Source organism: Spodoptera frugiperda, chromosome 27 (genome assembly GCF_023101765.2).
Source record: "Spodoptera frugiperda isolate SF20-4 chromosome 27, AGI-APGP_CSIRO_Sfru_2.0, whole genome shotgun sequence".
Taxonomy (NCBI): domain Eukaryota; kingdom Metazoa; phylum Arthropoda; class Insecta; order Lepidoptera; family Noctuidae; genus Spodoptera; species Spodoptera frugiperda.
In genome coordinates this window covers 9,103,721-9,118,412 of record NC_064238.1, presented here as the reverse complement: position 1 = coordinate 9,118,412, position 14,692 = coordinate 9,103,721, and the positions used below count along the sequence as shown (strand labels likewise).

At 32.9% G+C, this 14,692-nt stretch overlaps 2 protein-coding genes across 2 annotated transcripts; both read left to right on the top strand.

The window, feature by feature from the left end:
* Nucleotides 1-619: 619 nt before the first annotated feature.
* On the top strand, nucleotides 620-4,877 carry LOC118263907 (lipopolysaccharide-induced tumor necrosis factor-alpha factor homolog). The gene is made up of 3 exons (XM_035576138.2): nucleotides 620-789; nucleotides 1,447-1,699; nucleotides 3,414-4,877. Exons 2-3 carry the CDS (start codon nucleotides 1,452-1,454, stop codon nucleotides 3,514-3,516), a joined length of 351 nt encoding a protein of 116 aa, XP_035432031.1. The 5' UTR covers nucleotides 620-789; nucleotides 1,447-1,451; the 3' UTR covers nucleotides 3,517-4,877.
* Nucleotides 4,878-7,023: 2,146 nt separating this feature from the next.
* LOC118263908 (lipopolysaccharide-induced tumor necrosis factor-alpha factor homolog) lies at nucleotides 7,024-11,053 on the top strand. The gene is made up of 3 exons (XM_035576141.2): nucleotides 7,024-7,177; nucleotides 9,115-9,255; nucleotides 9,937-11,053. The coding sequence occupies exons 2-3, from the start codon at nucleotides 9,122-9,124 to the stop codon at nucleotides 10,043-10,045; spliced, it is 243 nt and encodes an 80-aa protein (XP_035432034.1). The 5' UTR covers nucleotides 7,024-7,177; nucleotides 9,115-9,121; the 3' UTR covers nucleotides 10,046-11,053.
* The last annotated feature ends 3,639 nt before the right edge of the window (nucleotides 11,054-14,692 follow it).

Here is a 14,692-nt window from a genome sequence, read left to right as displayed (position 1 = left end):
TAAGTACCGTAATAAATATTATTTTCTGATTATTTAATAAGACGTGGTGAACATCTGAAACGTTGTAGATATTATGAAAAGAGTTTTCGGCATATCGATGCTTAGGTAAATTAAATGTATCCGTAAATCTATTAACGCATAAGGTTGACATTCCTATGTATACCTAATGGATATTTCACGATTGTTCTTCACAATTTCATTAGAAATCCGTTTACGTACGTTGCTTACAAATTGTTGATTCATAACATTGTTTTTTGTCAGGTCAAATGATTTGCTTTTCGGCCGTCACAGGCAGTTAACAAGGTATATTATCACATTTACAATACGGTTTTTTAGGACATGAATATGGGCCTCTAGCATGACTTGAAACTTGTCGAGCACTCTCGAACAGTTACGTGTGTAAACCGCAGCTTGTAACTGATTTAGTATTTCTCATGATAAATATTATATTATTCTTCCTATTAAATCAGACATGAATTTGTAAATACATACTTTTACAGACTTATGTGTTGTATGTCGATTGAAAAATAATTAGCATATTATCTAGATAGAGCTAATGTAGCAATGGTATCTGTAGCGTTATCAACAAATCCCTTCATATGTACTCGATAAATGTCACTCTTATCAATAGATAGTGTCCACACGATTTTTGTTTCATCGTCGCCAAATATTTGTGTGTTTAATCTTTAAGTGAGCAGTGTTGAATAACGAAAAGGATTTTTTTATAGTGTTTGAATTTTTAACAGAGTTCTGATTTTGAGATTATTGTTGTTCAAAGTTAAATAAAATGTGAGTATTTAATTTGTTGTTTTTAATGCATTGATTGAAGGCGTTATTTGCATATTTAAAATGCGATTTTTAAATGCGAGAAACACAATTACGTCCCTGAGAAGGATATTTGTAAAAATTGTGTGTTGGAATTTATTTAAGTGTTGGTCAAAAAAATCGTTTTTTTTTTGCTATACAATTATTATTTTTTATAATCAGAAAATATTTCATCAGGATACAATGTTCTTAATGATAAGCTTAATTGTTGTAACGTATGACGTGTGACTAATCATAATGCATTATCATACAGTTCTAACCTTTTGTATATTTTAGTATCTATAGAATAATAATTTTGTGTTTGATCTGTTACGCTGCATTGTATGTGATTGGAATGCAAAACTTTGAAATTAAAAGACTTCGTTTGGCAATGTACACCAGTCCATAATATAAATTCAATTCTTAAGCCAGCGTTTCCCAAACAATGGGTTGCGAGTCGCGACCCATTGGCCTTGTCTGTAGAAAGATACACTAACCAACCATTCTATATTTAATTTTTCATATTGATGACGGTTTAATTCCCTGAGAGTGGGTCCTGAGTTTAAGAAGATGATTTAGATAACCACTGTGACTTAAGCAAAATCACCAGGAATATACATTACAACATTTTTTTTTTTTCAGAAACAATGGAAACAAATCCTCCACCCCCATACCCAGGCCAGACTCAACCAGTCCATGTGAACGTCATCAACGTGCAGCCCGTGGCAGGTCACTATGTGACTGGCACCGGGAGCACGGTGTTGATTGGCCAGCCAGTAGGAACTGAGCCAGCATTGGTCGTCTGCCAATCCTGTCGGCACCAGGTCATCACGACGATTGAGATGCGACCAACTGCCCGAACGCATTTATGGGCCTTCTGTTTGTTTATTGTTGGGTAAGTTTTTGATATATTCCAATATTGTTACACTAGTTCTACTTGGATATAATGTCAGTATTACTTTAAGAGCGTTGTCGTTTAAAGTTTTTAAGGACCTAGTCAAAATTTTAGCCTCAATTATTTTTCTTACCACATGGTGTATCAAAGTTGATTATCATTTTATTACTTCATTCTTTTTTACTAATTTTGTCTTATTCATCTTTATTACTAACTAGCTTTTGCCCGCGACTTCGTTCGCGTGGAATAGTGACTTCCGGCAAATTTTTGGTTTTAACCACATAGTTCCCGATCTCGCGGGATCTCTTCAAAAATGAGATGTGGAAGATATTCCAGGGAACTCTTCAAAAATCAACATAATGAGCTCTGCGTTTGAATTTAATAGATGTATACTCACTTAGGGCATTGAAAAAATAGTTTAAAAACGGACTTAAACTAACTTAAAACTAAAGAAAGCTACGAATTACGAATTTATAACAATTAAAAAAGAAACTATATTACAACCTATCCTCTATGCTATAATAACCAAGCTTAAACTAAATAATTTAAAAGAAACGACTTAAATCTGCTAATTAATTTATAAATTAGACTTACAATTTTATTAAAAAAACTAACTACAGTAACTACTAATCGATCGATATCAAACTAAACCTACGTTAAATAGTTTAACCAAAAAACCAGGAAAACCCAACAAATAAACTTATTAATTGACAAATACAACGAAACCAATTTAGAATATACGAAACAGCAGGACCACTACAGACAAATAATCATACGACTGATAATACACTTTTCTACGATAGTACCGAAGCGCTCGGCCGATACCCAACCAAATGAATGTAACGAAACCATAGCGCGATCTATTTCGATCCCAACGCCATCTATCGAGGATAAAGACAACTTGGATTATTTATTTATACTCCGTTCGGGCATTTTCTTTGTACTAAAAGTTTAATTATATTGATATTATTTTTTTCATACCTTTTTACTATTTATTTACTTTTTTTGATGAATTAAAACAATAACATGAACCGAAGTCGTGTAACGATCGACATAGAATTATTTATAAATAATTTATTTCTTATTTTTTGATTTTTGAAATAAAAATATATCTATGTCCTTTCTAAGGTTCTAAACTATATCTGTACCAAATTTCAACCAAATCCGTCAAATAGTTGCGGAGATTAATGGTATAAGCATAGAATGTTCGACGTGATTCTTTAATTTGACATAACTTTTTTATTTATGAACCGATTGACATGAAACAAACACTAAATGTAAATTTAAGCATCCCACAATATATTCGTGAAAACCGCATCCAACTCGGATCAGCCGTTTCTGAGATTAGCGCGCACAGACGAACAGACAAACAGACAAACAGACAAACAGACAAAAAAAAAGTTAATTACATTTTTGGGTTCGACATCGACATAACAATAACCCCTGCTATTTTTTTTATTTTTATTTTCAATGTACAGACAGCACTTTTCTACGATTTTATTATATGTATAGATTAAATGCTTCTTCTTTATTATTTTTTAATTATTTGGTTACTATGAGACCTTTTTGTCACACTTGATACCATTCTAAAGTTTGCTGGTAGTATTATAGAAAAAATATTCATCATATACAACAAATACACCGTAAGCTGACATGGCATGGCTTGGTTTTAAACTTGATAAAAGCTCTAATATTTTCTTTCTCTGTCTTTCAGATGCTGGCCTTGCATGTGCATACCCTACTGTACTCCAAGCTGCATGAACATCGACCACTACTGTCCAAACTGCAGAGGCTATATCGGCAAGTACGAGTACTGAAGAGCTATTTGACCAATGGATGCAACATACACTGTTTTCGGATCTGGAGTTTCTGGCGGGCGTTTTGTGCTGATGGTTCTCTCTACCAAGTAACTTGTAGTTTATAATCAACTTTAATGGTCTAAATAGGAATCATAAATAGAGGAAAGTTCATTGACATTGGAAATCAACTTTGATAGACTTCGATCTGGTGTTTTCATGGTGGAAGTCCTGTTTCATCGTATTGTTTTAGTTCTTAGTAGACTATCTCCCGTAATAGCCTATCATTTTTGACATAAGAGACAAAAATTTAAATGCAAATAAAAATAGTACCTATTCAAAGGTTGGTAGAGATTGGATTTGTATGACAAGAAGTTTATAATTTTGTTATTGTATCTAGCTAATATGGTGAGCAGTGTTAGTAGAATCTAACGAAAAATAGAAGTTTAAAGGTGTACTGGTCATAAATATTAATTATGTTTTTCTTTATAATAATAACTAGTCCACGATTAGCCATATATTTGAATGCTCAAACTAAATATTCCTTTGTGGAAAATAATGTGGACATTGGATTCTTTTATCCATAGTCTGAAATTTTTTTACAATCTTTAATTAATCTGAGATAATAAATAAGTGATAATTATGATATCGATAATAATTAATGCCTTAAAAGTACCTTTTTAATTGTGATAAGGTAGAAATGTACATCAGGTGTTGTCTGTGTCGATAAATTGAACAGAAGTGGTTTTTTGTGTACTTACTTACTAACTTATGTAAAAATTATTAATATTAACTAAAAATCACGGTTTAGTCACATATATTAATGTAGAAAAGCTTTACAAGTTTCGAGTCACAGAGGGCTCTTCATCATGAGCAGCGTGCGCAAACGCAGCGACGTCATGCAGCCAACTGATTTTTATAGTTACGTGATTTTTAGTTTATTTAGTATGTCTCTCGATAGTCATTATAAAAATATTATTAATATCATTTAAATGTTGGAATTACAAGTAAAATTTAACTTAATGTTCAATGTTTTTTTTTAAAGAATTTTATCCATATCCGGTTGTATCAATAATGTAAGTTGATTACTTATCTATCAGTACTTAATATTATCATTTTCATATGATTAATTTTAATGTCCAAAAAATTTTTCAATCTTTTATTGCAACGCAGTTTCATCAAATATTTCCAGCTCATTTTAGCTCAGTCATCATGAACACCAAAAACATGCAAATGAAATTAGTTTTTAATACTCTTAAAATAGAGTATGATTTGTACAAAACTGATGAGAACCAGATTTTATTTATTGTTAAACAAATAATGATCTATAATGCATTTTGTTAATATAAGTTGTAAATATGAAATAAAATATTTTTATTTTATATTCTTGTTTGATTGATGACTCATTTTAATTTTAATGTCCATCTGGTAGATTATAATATTACTTTAAAACATTGGACACGTTTTTTAATTGTCTTTCTGAAACAAATACTTTCGTCGATAGAAATATCGCGTGACGTTACTTTTAAGTTTCCACTCCTAAACTTTGGTTAGTCTTATTCACGTGTATTGTTTGCATAATTATATAAAAATACGTGTCTAATATTTTTTAATTACCTAACTGACAGAAAGTACACAATCCACATAATATAACTATGCAATGTAATTGTACTTTAAGCCTCGTCCCCACTAGGAACATTTGTCGAGCGATATTCGCCACGGAGACATTGCCCGATGTCGCCCGACATTGTCCGATGTCGCCCGACATTGTCCGATGTCGCCCGACATTGCCCGATGTCGGACGACGTCAAATTTTCGTAGTGGGGACAAGGCTTTGTTCAACAACAGAAATTTAAAATTCGTACTCAATTAGCAAAGACGGGGAATTCCGCAAAATTAAAAACGAGTATTAATTCTAATTGTCATGTTCGGTACTGAGATTTTATAACCAGATAAAGTTATTACCTACTTTATACTACATATATGAGTATATACCTTGTTGGTTACTTACAAGGAGCCCTTGTTTGGCATAAGTGCTTCATGGTAAAAATATTATGAAATGTTTATTATGTCTAAGCCATAACAAAGATTAGACATTCTTACGGCGTCATACACAAACGTCACTTTTGCTACGCTTATGATAAAGTGACCGAATAAAACTGCTCCAAAACTACTGAACAGATTTTGATGAAATTTTGTATGCAGACAGGGTATGAGCTGACTTGGGTGATAGAATACTTTTTATCCCATGAGAACGCGGGCAAAGACACTGGCAGAAGTTAGTACTAAAAAATATTTTTGCAGTTTCTTGTTTTATTACAATTTTAATGTACAGTAATGATGTATACTGACAGATGACCATTAAATGTTGAAAATGGCTGCTTAAAAGCTATTAAAGATGCAAGCTTGAGACCAAACATTTGTTCTACGATACGTTTCAGAGTACGCCACAAATACCATAGTTCGCAGTAATCAAACTAAGCATAAGTGGGTCCCTGTGTGTCAACGCGACGGTTCAAATGACATTCCATAGCCAACAATCAAATAACTTATACTTAAGCATAGTCAAAGAATTTAACTTAAGTGGGCATGTTATAAGGAACACATCTGTCAATCATACCACACGTACTTTAAAGACCCTTAGATACAAAAAAAAGTAATAAATTAGGCTAGAAACTGTTAAGCTCTTATATCGTAGGGCGTAAAGGTTATTTTTGTAGTATTCTTACATCGTGCAAGGGTCCTTAAATCACTGAAGAATTTCTATTTAACTTGAGTTGTTCTAAAAGGTCTTTTGAAGACGGTTGTCGAATCTAGAGCTTTATTTAAGTCGATTATTAAGTAGTTCATTAGATTAAGTGATTACTCGAGATTTGGAAGAAATATAAGGTGTCTTCAGTGGCGATTGGATTTGTGTGGTAAGTGTATTTATTAATATTATGATATATTAACTCCCATCTGCAATTTCGTAAGCTCAAAACCATTTTCCCCCGTTTTTTATGGTATTCGCCGTAAACGAGCAGACGGATTATCTAATGGTAAGCAATCGCCGCGGCCCATGTATACCCGAAACACCAGGGGCATTACTGGTGCGTTGCCAGCCTTTTGGGCGTTAGGATTTCGAGAGTTATTGGGCAATCAGGGATTGGAAAGATTGGGAAAGGGCCTCCGGTAACCTCCGGTTTTTTACATCGGGTTTCTGTGACGCCGTGTGATCACTCCGGTCGAGCAGGTCGTTCGTGCCGAAGCATGCCACTAGTACCATTCCTGTAGGATTTTCGGTAAACTCTTGGATAAAAATCGGGTTTCCTATATCCGTCTTCAGGTTCTAAGCTACTTACCCACTAATTTTCATCCAAATAGATATAAGATATATAATGGTGGTTCAAGTGACTCCAAGCAATTTTAGTTTAGATTAACCTAAATTAATTACATTGAATTGAATTAAAACCTATAACCTTGTGCTGAATAGTTGTATATCACCCACTAGAGAATCGAGACAAAAGTGCAACCACTTCGATTGCATAAGTACCTACTTGCTACATATATTATAATAATGTAAGATGGAGAAGTTTCTTGTGTAGTATTGACTATTAGCCCTCTCAGTTGCTTATTAGCATACCAGAAGAGTTGACCACCATTAAAATTGTTACTTTTATTTTCAAAACTATTGTCATTTTAGGTAAGTGTTTTTTAAGTTGTCATTTTAAAATCTGAAAACTAAGGTATTGTGATATTTCGTTTTTTTTGTTTTTTTTTTTTATGGAATAGGAGGCAAACGAGCAAACGATTCACCTGATGGTAAGCAATCAGTGCCGCCCATGAACACCCGCAACACCAATTTTTTGTCAAACTATTTTTTTTTCATATAGGTGAGTATATTACTTTTTACCAAAAATATATTTTATTAGATTCGCCTTTATGTGTCACGTGATTGTCACTTACCGATTTTAAGCTACTTAAAAGTGTTATTGAAATGAAAAATAATGTACATAATTATGACCTCCCTTCATTTTATTTTTGTTTAGTTGAACTAAAGTAAAATCTAAGCAATTATTCTAATCTTACTAATATTATAAATGCAAAAGTTTGAAAGTTCATGCATGTGTTACTTTTAATCCCACGTGAATGTGGCCAGAAGTAAAACTGTCAAAATATTAATTAGCTAGAAGAACACAGTATCTGATAGTGCAGCGAAATACTGGTTTCAAATCCTAGATCCACGTGGATTAGAAAAATAATTAACCAGAATTCTCACATTATTTTATTTGTGCTTAAATAAAATGTATCGTTTTTGACTGTCAAAAACATAGTACAGAAGAAACAATTAGGTATATTTAAAAAAAGGACACAATGTTTTTCTATCCTTGTCGTTTCTGGCATGACGTCACTGACAATGTCCATTGTTTTTTTTGTATTGAAATTAATTGTAGATAAATATTGAGTTTTAATTATTATGATATTTACTTGACGTTCAAAAGTTCCTATCTGGTTAATTTGGAATAAATAATTTTGACTTTGACTTTGACTTTGATTATTCTATTTATAATATATAAATAAAATAAATGCTTTCACTATTGTTCGAAGGTTTTTATATAGGAAAAAAAACGATGTGTAGATTTTGCAAAGCCAAACAAAGTTCGCGGGGTTCACTAGTTTCTTAATAAAAACCTCAATGAAATCGAGCAATATGTTCGACCAAAAAAACTCCTTAACGAGATAGGGCCAAACGTCGACCCATCAAATGTAAAAAAAAAAACGAACGATTTGACTACCTATCAAATTTGCCTATTGTACCCACCCCCAAAAACAATAAGCTTGATGTTATTTAAAATTTATCATTTTTCAAAATAATAATTATAAACAATCATTTTCATTACAAGGACAAGCATCATTCATAATGATACTTATGTAAAAGTCAGCTTATCAAAATATACTAAAATCTCAAAACAGTTTATTACATTTGCAACTTTATAACAACAGTATAAGGTCGAAAATCTCTTCACAGAGTCGGGGTAGCTTCATGTGCTTGCTCGTGTAATCTTAAGTTTTAAACTATGTACTTGAAAGATAATTTTGAAGCATCGACATAAACAATGTTATCTAATACTCTTAATATTGAATAGCTCTTTATTCTGCAGTTGGTAAATAATGTTAAATTTAACATAACATAACGTAATGGGCGAAAAGTGGATGACACATATATCGTTATGAGCAGTTTTCGCTACTGAAGAGGTTCCGATACATAATGATAACTGTTCGTAAATATACATAATATTATGTTATATGTTATCCAATTATTTATTTTATTTATTTATTTATAACTATTATGTCAAAAGAATAAACACCAACATTAATAAAAAACTAAAAACTAAAATAAATTATGTTACGAATACCTTGTAATGCCCTATGTAATATCTTGCCTCCATGGTCAAGTGGTTGCAAGTGCGATTGTTGGACAAGAGGTCTCGGATTCTATAGAACAAATGGTCAAAAGTGGGTGTACAAATTGTATAGCGGCATTACGTGCCGTAATGTGCATCTCTGCCTACCCTATCAGGGATAAAAAGCGTGACATTGCATTGCATAACTATTTAATTATACATTATATAATTTCAGATACAAAATGAACCCCGTACCTGTTGGTCCGAAGCCGTGTCCAGTGGTGTGTCCATCTTGCAAAGCGACTATAATCACTAATGTGGAAAAGAAAGCTACTGTAAAGACACACTTGATGGCGTTTTTAATATGTTCTTTTATGTAAGTAGCGCTTTCTATTTATAAAAAAAAAAAACTAGCGACCCGTCTCAGCTTCGCATGGGTGCAATGGTGATATATCACTCTATCTATTAAAAAAACTACATCAACAAAATCCGTTGCGTACTTTTAAAGATTTAAGCATACAAAGGGACCTAGGGACAGAAAGTGACTTTGTTTTATGCTATGTAGTGAACTGATATCGGTTCTTTTATAAACGCAAAAATTATAACTAACTAGGATAATACTAACTAACTAATTAGGATAACACACCCGCCTCGAGACAATGATTTGTGGATCACACAAAGAATTACGCGGAAATCAAACACGCGACAAATAGTGTAGCTGTAAATATTCGATTCTAGACTTTTCCGTTAACAATAGCTCTGACAGTCCACTGCACTGCTGACCTGTGGGACTCGTCATTCTTCATAATAATTACGCTTGGTATGTGGTTGCCAAACCGCAACCGTTTAGTACGTTCACATTTATCATTTATGTCCTTTATTAGATAGATCATAGTGAACAATACTGGCATAATACTTTTTAGTTTACAAAGAGGATTTCACCTAACAAGGGAATATATACCCACTTACGATATAAATAAAGAATTAAATTGTCTGCAGTCTATTTTAAAACTATTAAAGAAATAAATTGCATTACATCACAATTATTTGTTTACAGGTGCGGTATATTGGGTTGTTCCTGCCTGCCATACTGCATGGATTCCTGCCGAAACGCTGATCACTACTGTCCCAATTGTCAGGCTTATTTGGGCACCTATAAACGATAAATTCTATTCTACCAAAACATTCTTCATTGTTCTTAAATACCTAACTGCCGCACTTAGAAATATTTAACGATTTCTTAAACTATTCCTTAGTAACGATTTTGCATTGAAGACAATTGCTGAGGACTGGGTTAAGTAACCATTAAATTACTCTGAGTACGACGGTAAGTAAAATGGTCTTATAATTACTGTTAAATGATTGAAGTTGTAGGTATGGCTCATCTATGTTCCTATTCGACGAGGTTACTCGATTTGTTTCAAGCCAAACCCTGGGTCTATAATCGAGAGTAACTGGAACGACTATCGCTGCTCATCTTGTAACCTTATCGAATATTAATTATGTTTGTAAACTGTAATTAATTAAGTATCGTATAAAATGTAACTTAATTCTAAGCGTTTCTTCAAGCCAATAATATAGTTAAGCTTAGTGTTTCAGTACTTTATGTAGAGATACCACATTCATCATAAATTCGAACATGTTAAAATGTCTTTCATAGAATCAATAATTTGCTTTACATATAATTACAAACGTTGTTCAATCCTTCTTATGACAAAATTCCTCATTTTCTTATTTTTAAGTCGAAATTACGTTTGACCAATTCTTCAAACTTGCAGTAATTATTCAGTGTTTATTTTATTTATTTGTGTTGTAAAATAATAGTTATACCGAAGGCATAAGACAGATTTTCTATTGCTTAAAAATGATAACATTCACTACCTTGGTTAAAGTAATATATGAATGGCTAAATGTGTTGCTGAGCGCAAGTCTTGAGCCCACCTGATATATATTGGATCAGATTTTTTATGGTTTGAAGAAAATTTTAACAAAGTTTTACAGAGTTTTTTTGCCAAGACGAATCAAAGTTTGCAGGGTCCGCTCATTTTAAATAAATTAAAGAGATACCTTCTATCAGAATAACATTGTAAACGTTTTATAATATTATACAATACATTGCATGTTACATACTTATTGTTATTCTTTCTTTTAATAAATCAAGTGGTTTAAGTTAATATATTTTTCCTAATCTGCCTTTTTGGTCGGTTTATTTTACGAGTGGTTTCAAGTTCAATTTATTAGGAATATTGCATTGTAATAAAAGCGTGAAATCTGGAAGTGTACAACACATACTCTTTAATATTAATCGAAAGTAGGCATTACAGTTCCCGTGCATAATGAGGACCCCTCGAAGAGTCATCAGACCACCAAAAATAAGATCCAGTTTGGCTGTTGTCTGAACTACCGCTGCGAAGTACCTTTGCAGGTTACCGGGGCTCCGACTCGAAGAGCAGGAGTAGGATCGGGGTAGTTTTTAGTCAGTAAGGGTCTCAAACCCCCTTTCGCCTCAATCTAGGCGGGAGAATACATTGGATAATATTCCAGCATTAAAAAAAATTGTATCTATCAATCCTACCGAATCTTTCGGAGAAAAACTGACGTCATACCATAACCACAATACAATACAATATATGAATACAGGCCCAATCCTACCTAGTCACACAAAGGTACTTGACTGAACCAAATCCCCGATGATTAATCGAGTGATTATATCGCCTGACGTATTGAATATAGCAATATTTTCCAGTAAAACCACAGTCACGTGATAAATAATGAAAACAAGGTTAATGAACTTTGTCAAAATGTAAACCAGTTTTAAAGAAAAACCAATATTCGTGAGTCTGTTTTGTTTGTTCTAAAAACGGAAAAGTAACTGAAGAAAATGATGCAAGATTTATTGTAGAGTCAGTTAAATGATTATGGTCTTTAAATGCAATAGAAACAATGATATCCGAATCGATAGTTGCGTGTTAAATATTTATGATAGATGCGTATTTAATAGACATCCTATTAAGACAGCTAAACTTCGAACTCGTTCTTCGTTCCAATTACCACTAACTATGATCAACAATCACACAGATTTCTTCCTAGAAACTGACCAAGAAAAAACACATAACACTCTTTTTTGGACAGTCGCGTAAAAACTAAATAATGGACGAAGCATTTCCTTGTTTTTAACCTTGACCTCGGATTTGGACGCAGGCGCGGAAGACTGAACAGTGACGTCATAATAGGTGCGTAGTTCCCTACCCTTAGCTGCGCTGTTTATCTTGTGTCATGCCATGCGTCATTCCTGCTCGCTTGATGTATTGGATTAGGTACCTAACGATTTGTTTTTGTACGACAAATAAGTGTGATGGGACCTTAGTTACACAGTTCATTTTCTTTTTTATTTAATTTGTATCTAGCATTATACCTTTTTGGTTCAAGAAGAGATGGAGGTGCTTTTTTAAGGAGGGAAAATCATCCAGATTTTCCAAGCCTTGGGCGAGGAGAGAGGGAGTGTCAGACTCTTACTGACTAAAAACCACCTCATTCCGACTTCTGCCCTTCGAGCCGGATTCCCGGTAAACTCGCTAGGTAGTCCGCAGCTCCGGATCAGGCGTCAGCCCTACTGGGCCCCAACTGTGAGATGGAGGTCTTTGTACATATTGAATGTTAGCCACTATTATTGACCACTTATGTTAAAAGTTCCTTGTATAGTAGGTTTACCCTTAACCCGGGAACGATTTGGTTCTTAAATATTTCTGAGAATTTTAATAAATCGAATATTCTTAAGAATTATTTGTAAGTTTCGCTTGAAATTACTCAATAATCTGATTAGTTTATACCGATCAGACAATGATAAGGAATCTTAGTCACACAACACATTTGGCTTTATTGTTCTAGATCTAATTTGTAATCTTTATTTATGTGTTGTTTACTTAGCAAGTCCGGTCTAGGGATTCCCATTTATAGCCATTCTACAGGGTGACTTTGAATTCGACGTATTCCTCTCGGGGTGTGATAATACAACAAATTTCCTACAAAAATAGCCCTGAGGTCCTTGGGCGGAAAGTGGCTAGTTTCTGAGATATTCAACATTTTTGGTTTTGGTAAAAATATCCCGAATTGAATACAAAAACATCAATAAATAAAAAAATACTGGTTGGATTTTAGTTATTTTAGTTTTAATCAGTTGCCAATACATCAGTTGTCATTTATAAATACTAATAATGGCAGAAATATCATTCGTTTAAAAATAGCAAGTAATTTCCTATGAAATTTTGTTTTGTTTCACTAATTTGGTCAATAGATAACTGGATTTATTTCGAAAAAAATATATGACACTAAGCGTACAAACTATTAGAAAAACTTCCTTGGTTTATTAGCTACCCAGAAACGTAAAATTATTTACAATATTCCCAAAAACAAATGAATTAATTGATGATAAGTAGAGTGTAAAGAGAAAAGCGCAATTTCAATATATAAAACGAATGATATTTCTGCCATTATTAGTATTTATAAATGATAACTGATACATTGGCAACTGATTAAAACTAAAACAACTAAAATCCAACCAGTATTTTTTTATTTATTGATGTTTTTGTAATCAAATCGGGATTTTTTTACCAAAACCAAAAATGTTGAATATCTCAGAAACTAGCCACTTTCCGCCCAAGGACCTCAGGGCTAATTTTGTAGGAAATTAGTTGTATTATCACCTCCCGAGAGGAATACGTCGAATTCAAAGTCACCCTGTATATTAAACACTTTATCAGAGATAATTTTTCTAGTTGAATTATTGTTCACTAACTTCTGCCAGCGGCTTCATCAGCGTTTCCTATCTTCATATCACCCAAGTCAGTTCATACGCTGTTTTTATAACAAATTTCATCAAAATCCGTTCAGTAGTTTCAGCGTGATTGACGGGCAAACATGCAAACATCCAAACCAACAAAATTTTACATTTTTAATATGATTATAGTGTTGAGTGTTAACTATTATTACTCACTAGCTTTTGCCCGCGACTTCGTTCGCGTGGAATAGTGACTTCCGGCAAATTTTTGGTTTTAACCACATAGTTCCCGATCTCGCGGGATCTCTTCAAAAATGAGATGTGGAAGATATTTCAGGGAACTCTTCAAAAATCAAGCTCTGCGTTTGAATTTAATAGATGTATACTCACTTAGGGCATTGAAAAAATAGTTTAAAAACGGACTTAAACTAACTTAAAATTAAAGAAAGCTACGAATTACGAATTTATAACAATTAAAAAGAAACTATATTACAACCTATCCTCTATGCTATAATAACCAAGCTTAAACTAAATAATTTAAAAGAAACGACTTAAATCTAATCTAATTAATTTATAAATTAGACTTACAATTTTATTAAACAAACTAACTACAGTAACTACTAATAATCGATATCAAACTAAACCTACGTTAAATAGTTTAACCAAAAAACCAGGAAAACCCAACAAATAAACTTATTAATTGACAAATACAACGAAACCAATTTAGAATATACGAAACAGCAGGACCACTACAGACAAATAATCATACGACTGATAATACACTTTTTCTACGATAGTACCGAAGCGCTCGGCCGATACCCAACCAAATGAATGTAACGAAACCATAGCGCGATCTATTTCGATCCCAACGCCATCTATCGAGGATAAAGACAACTTGGATTATTTATTTATACTCCGTTCGGGCATTTTCTTTGTACTAAAAGTTTAATTATATTGATATTATTTTTTTCATACCTTTTTACTATTTATTTACTTTTTTTCGATGAATTAAAACAATAACATGAACCGAAGTCGT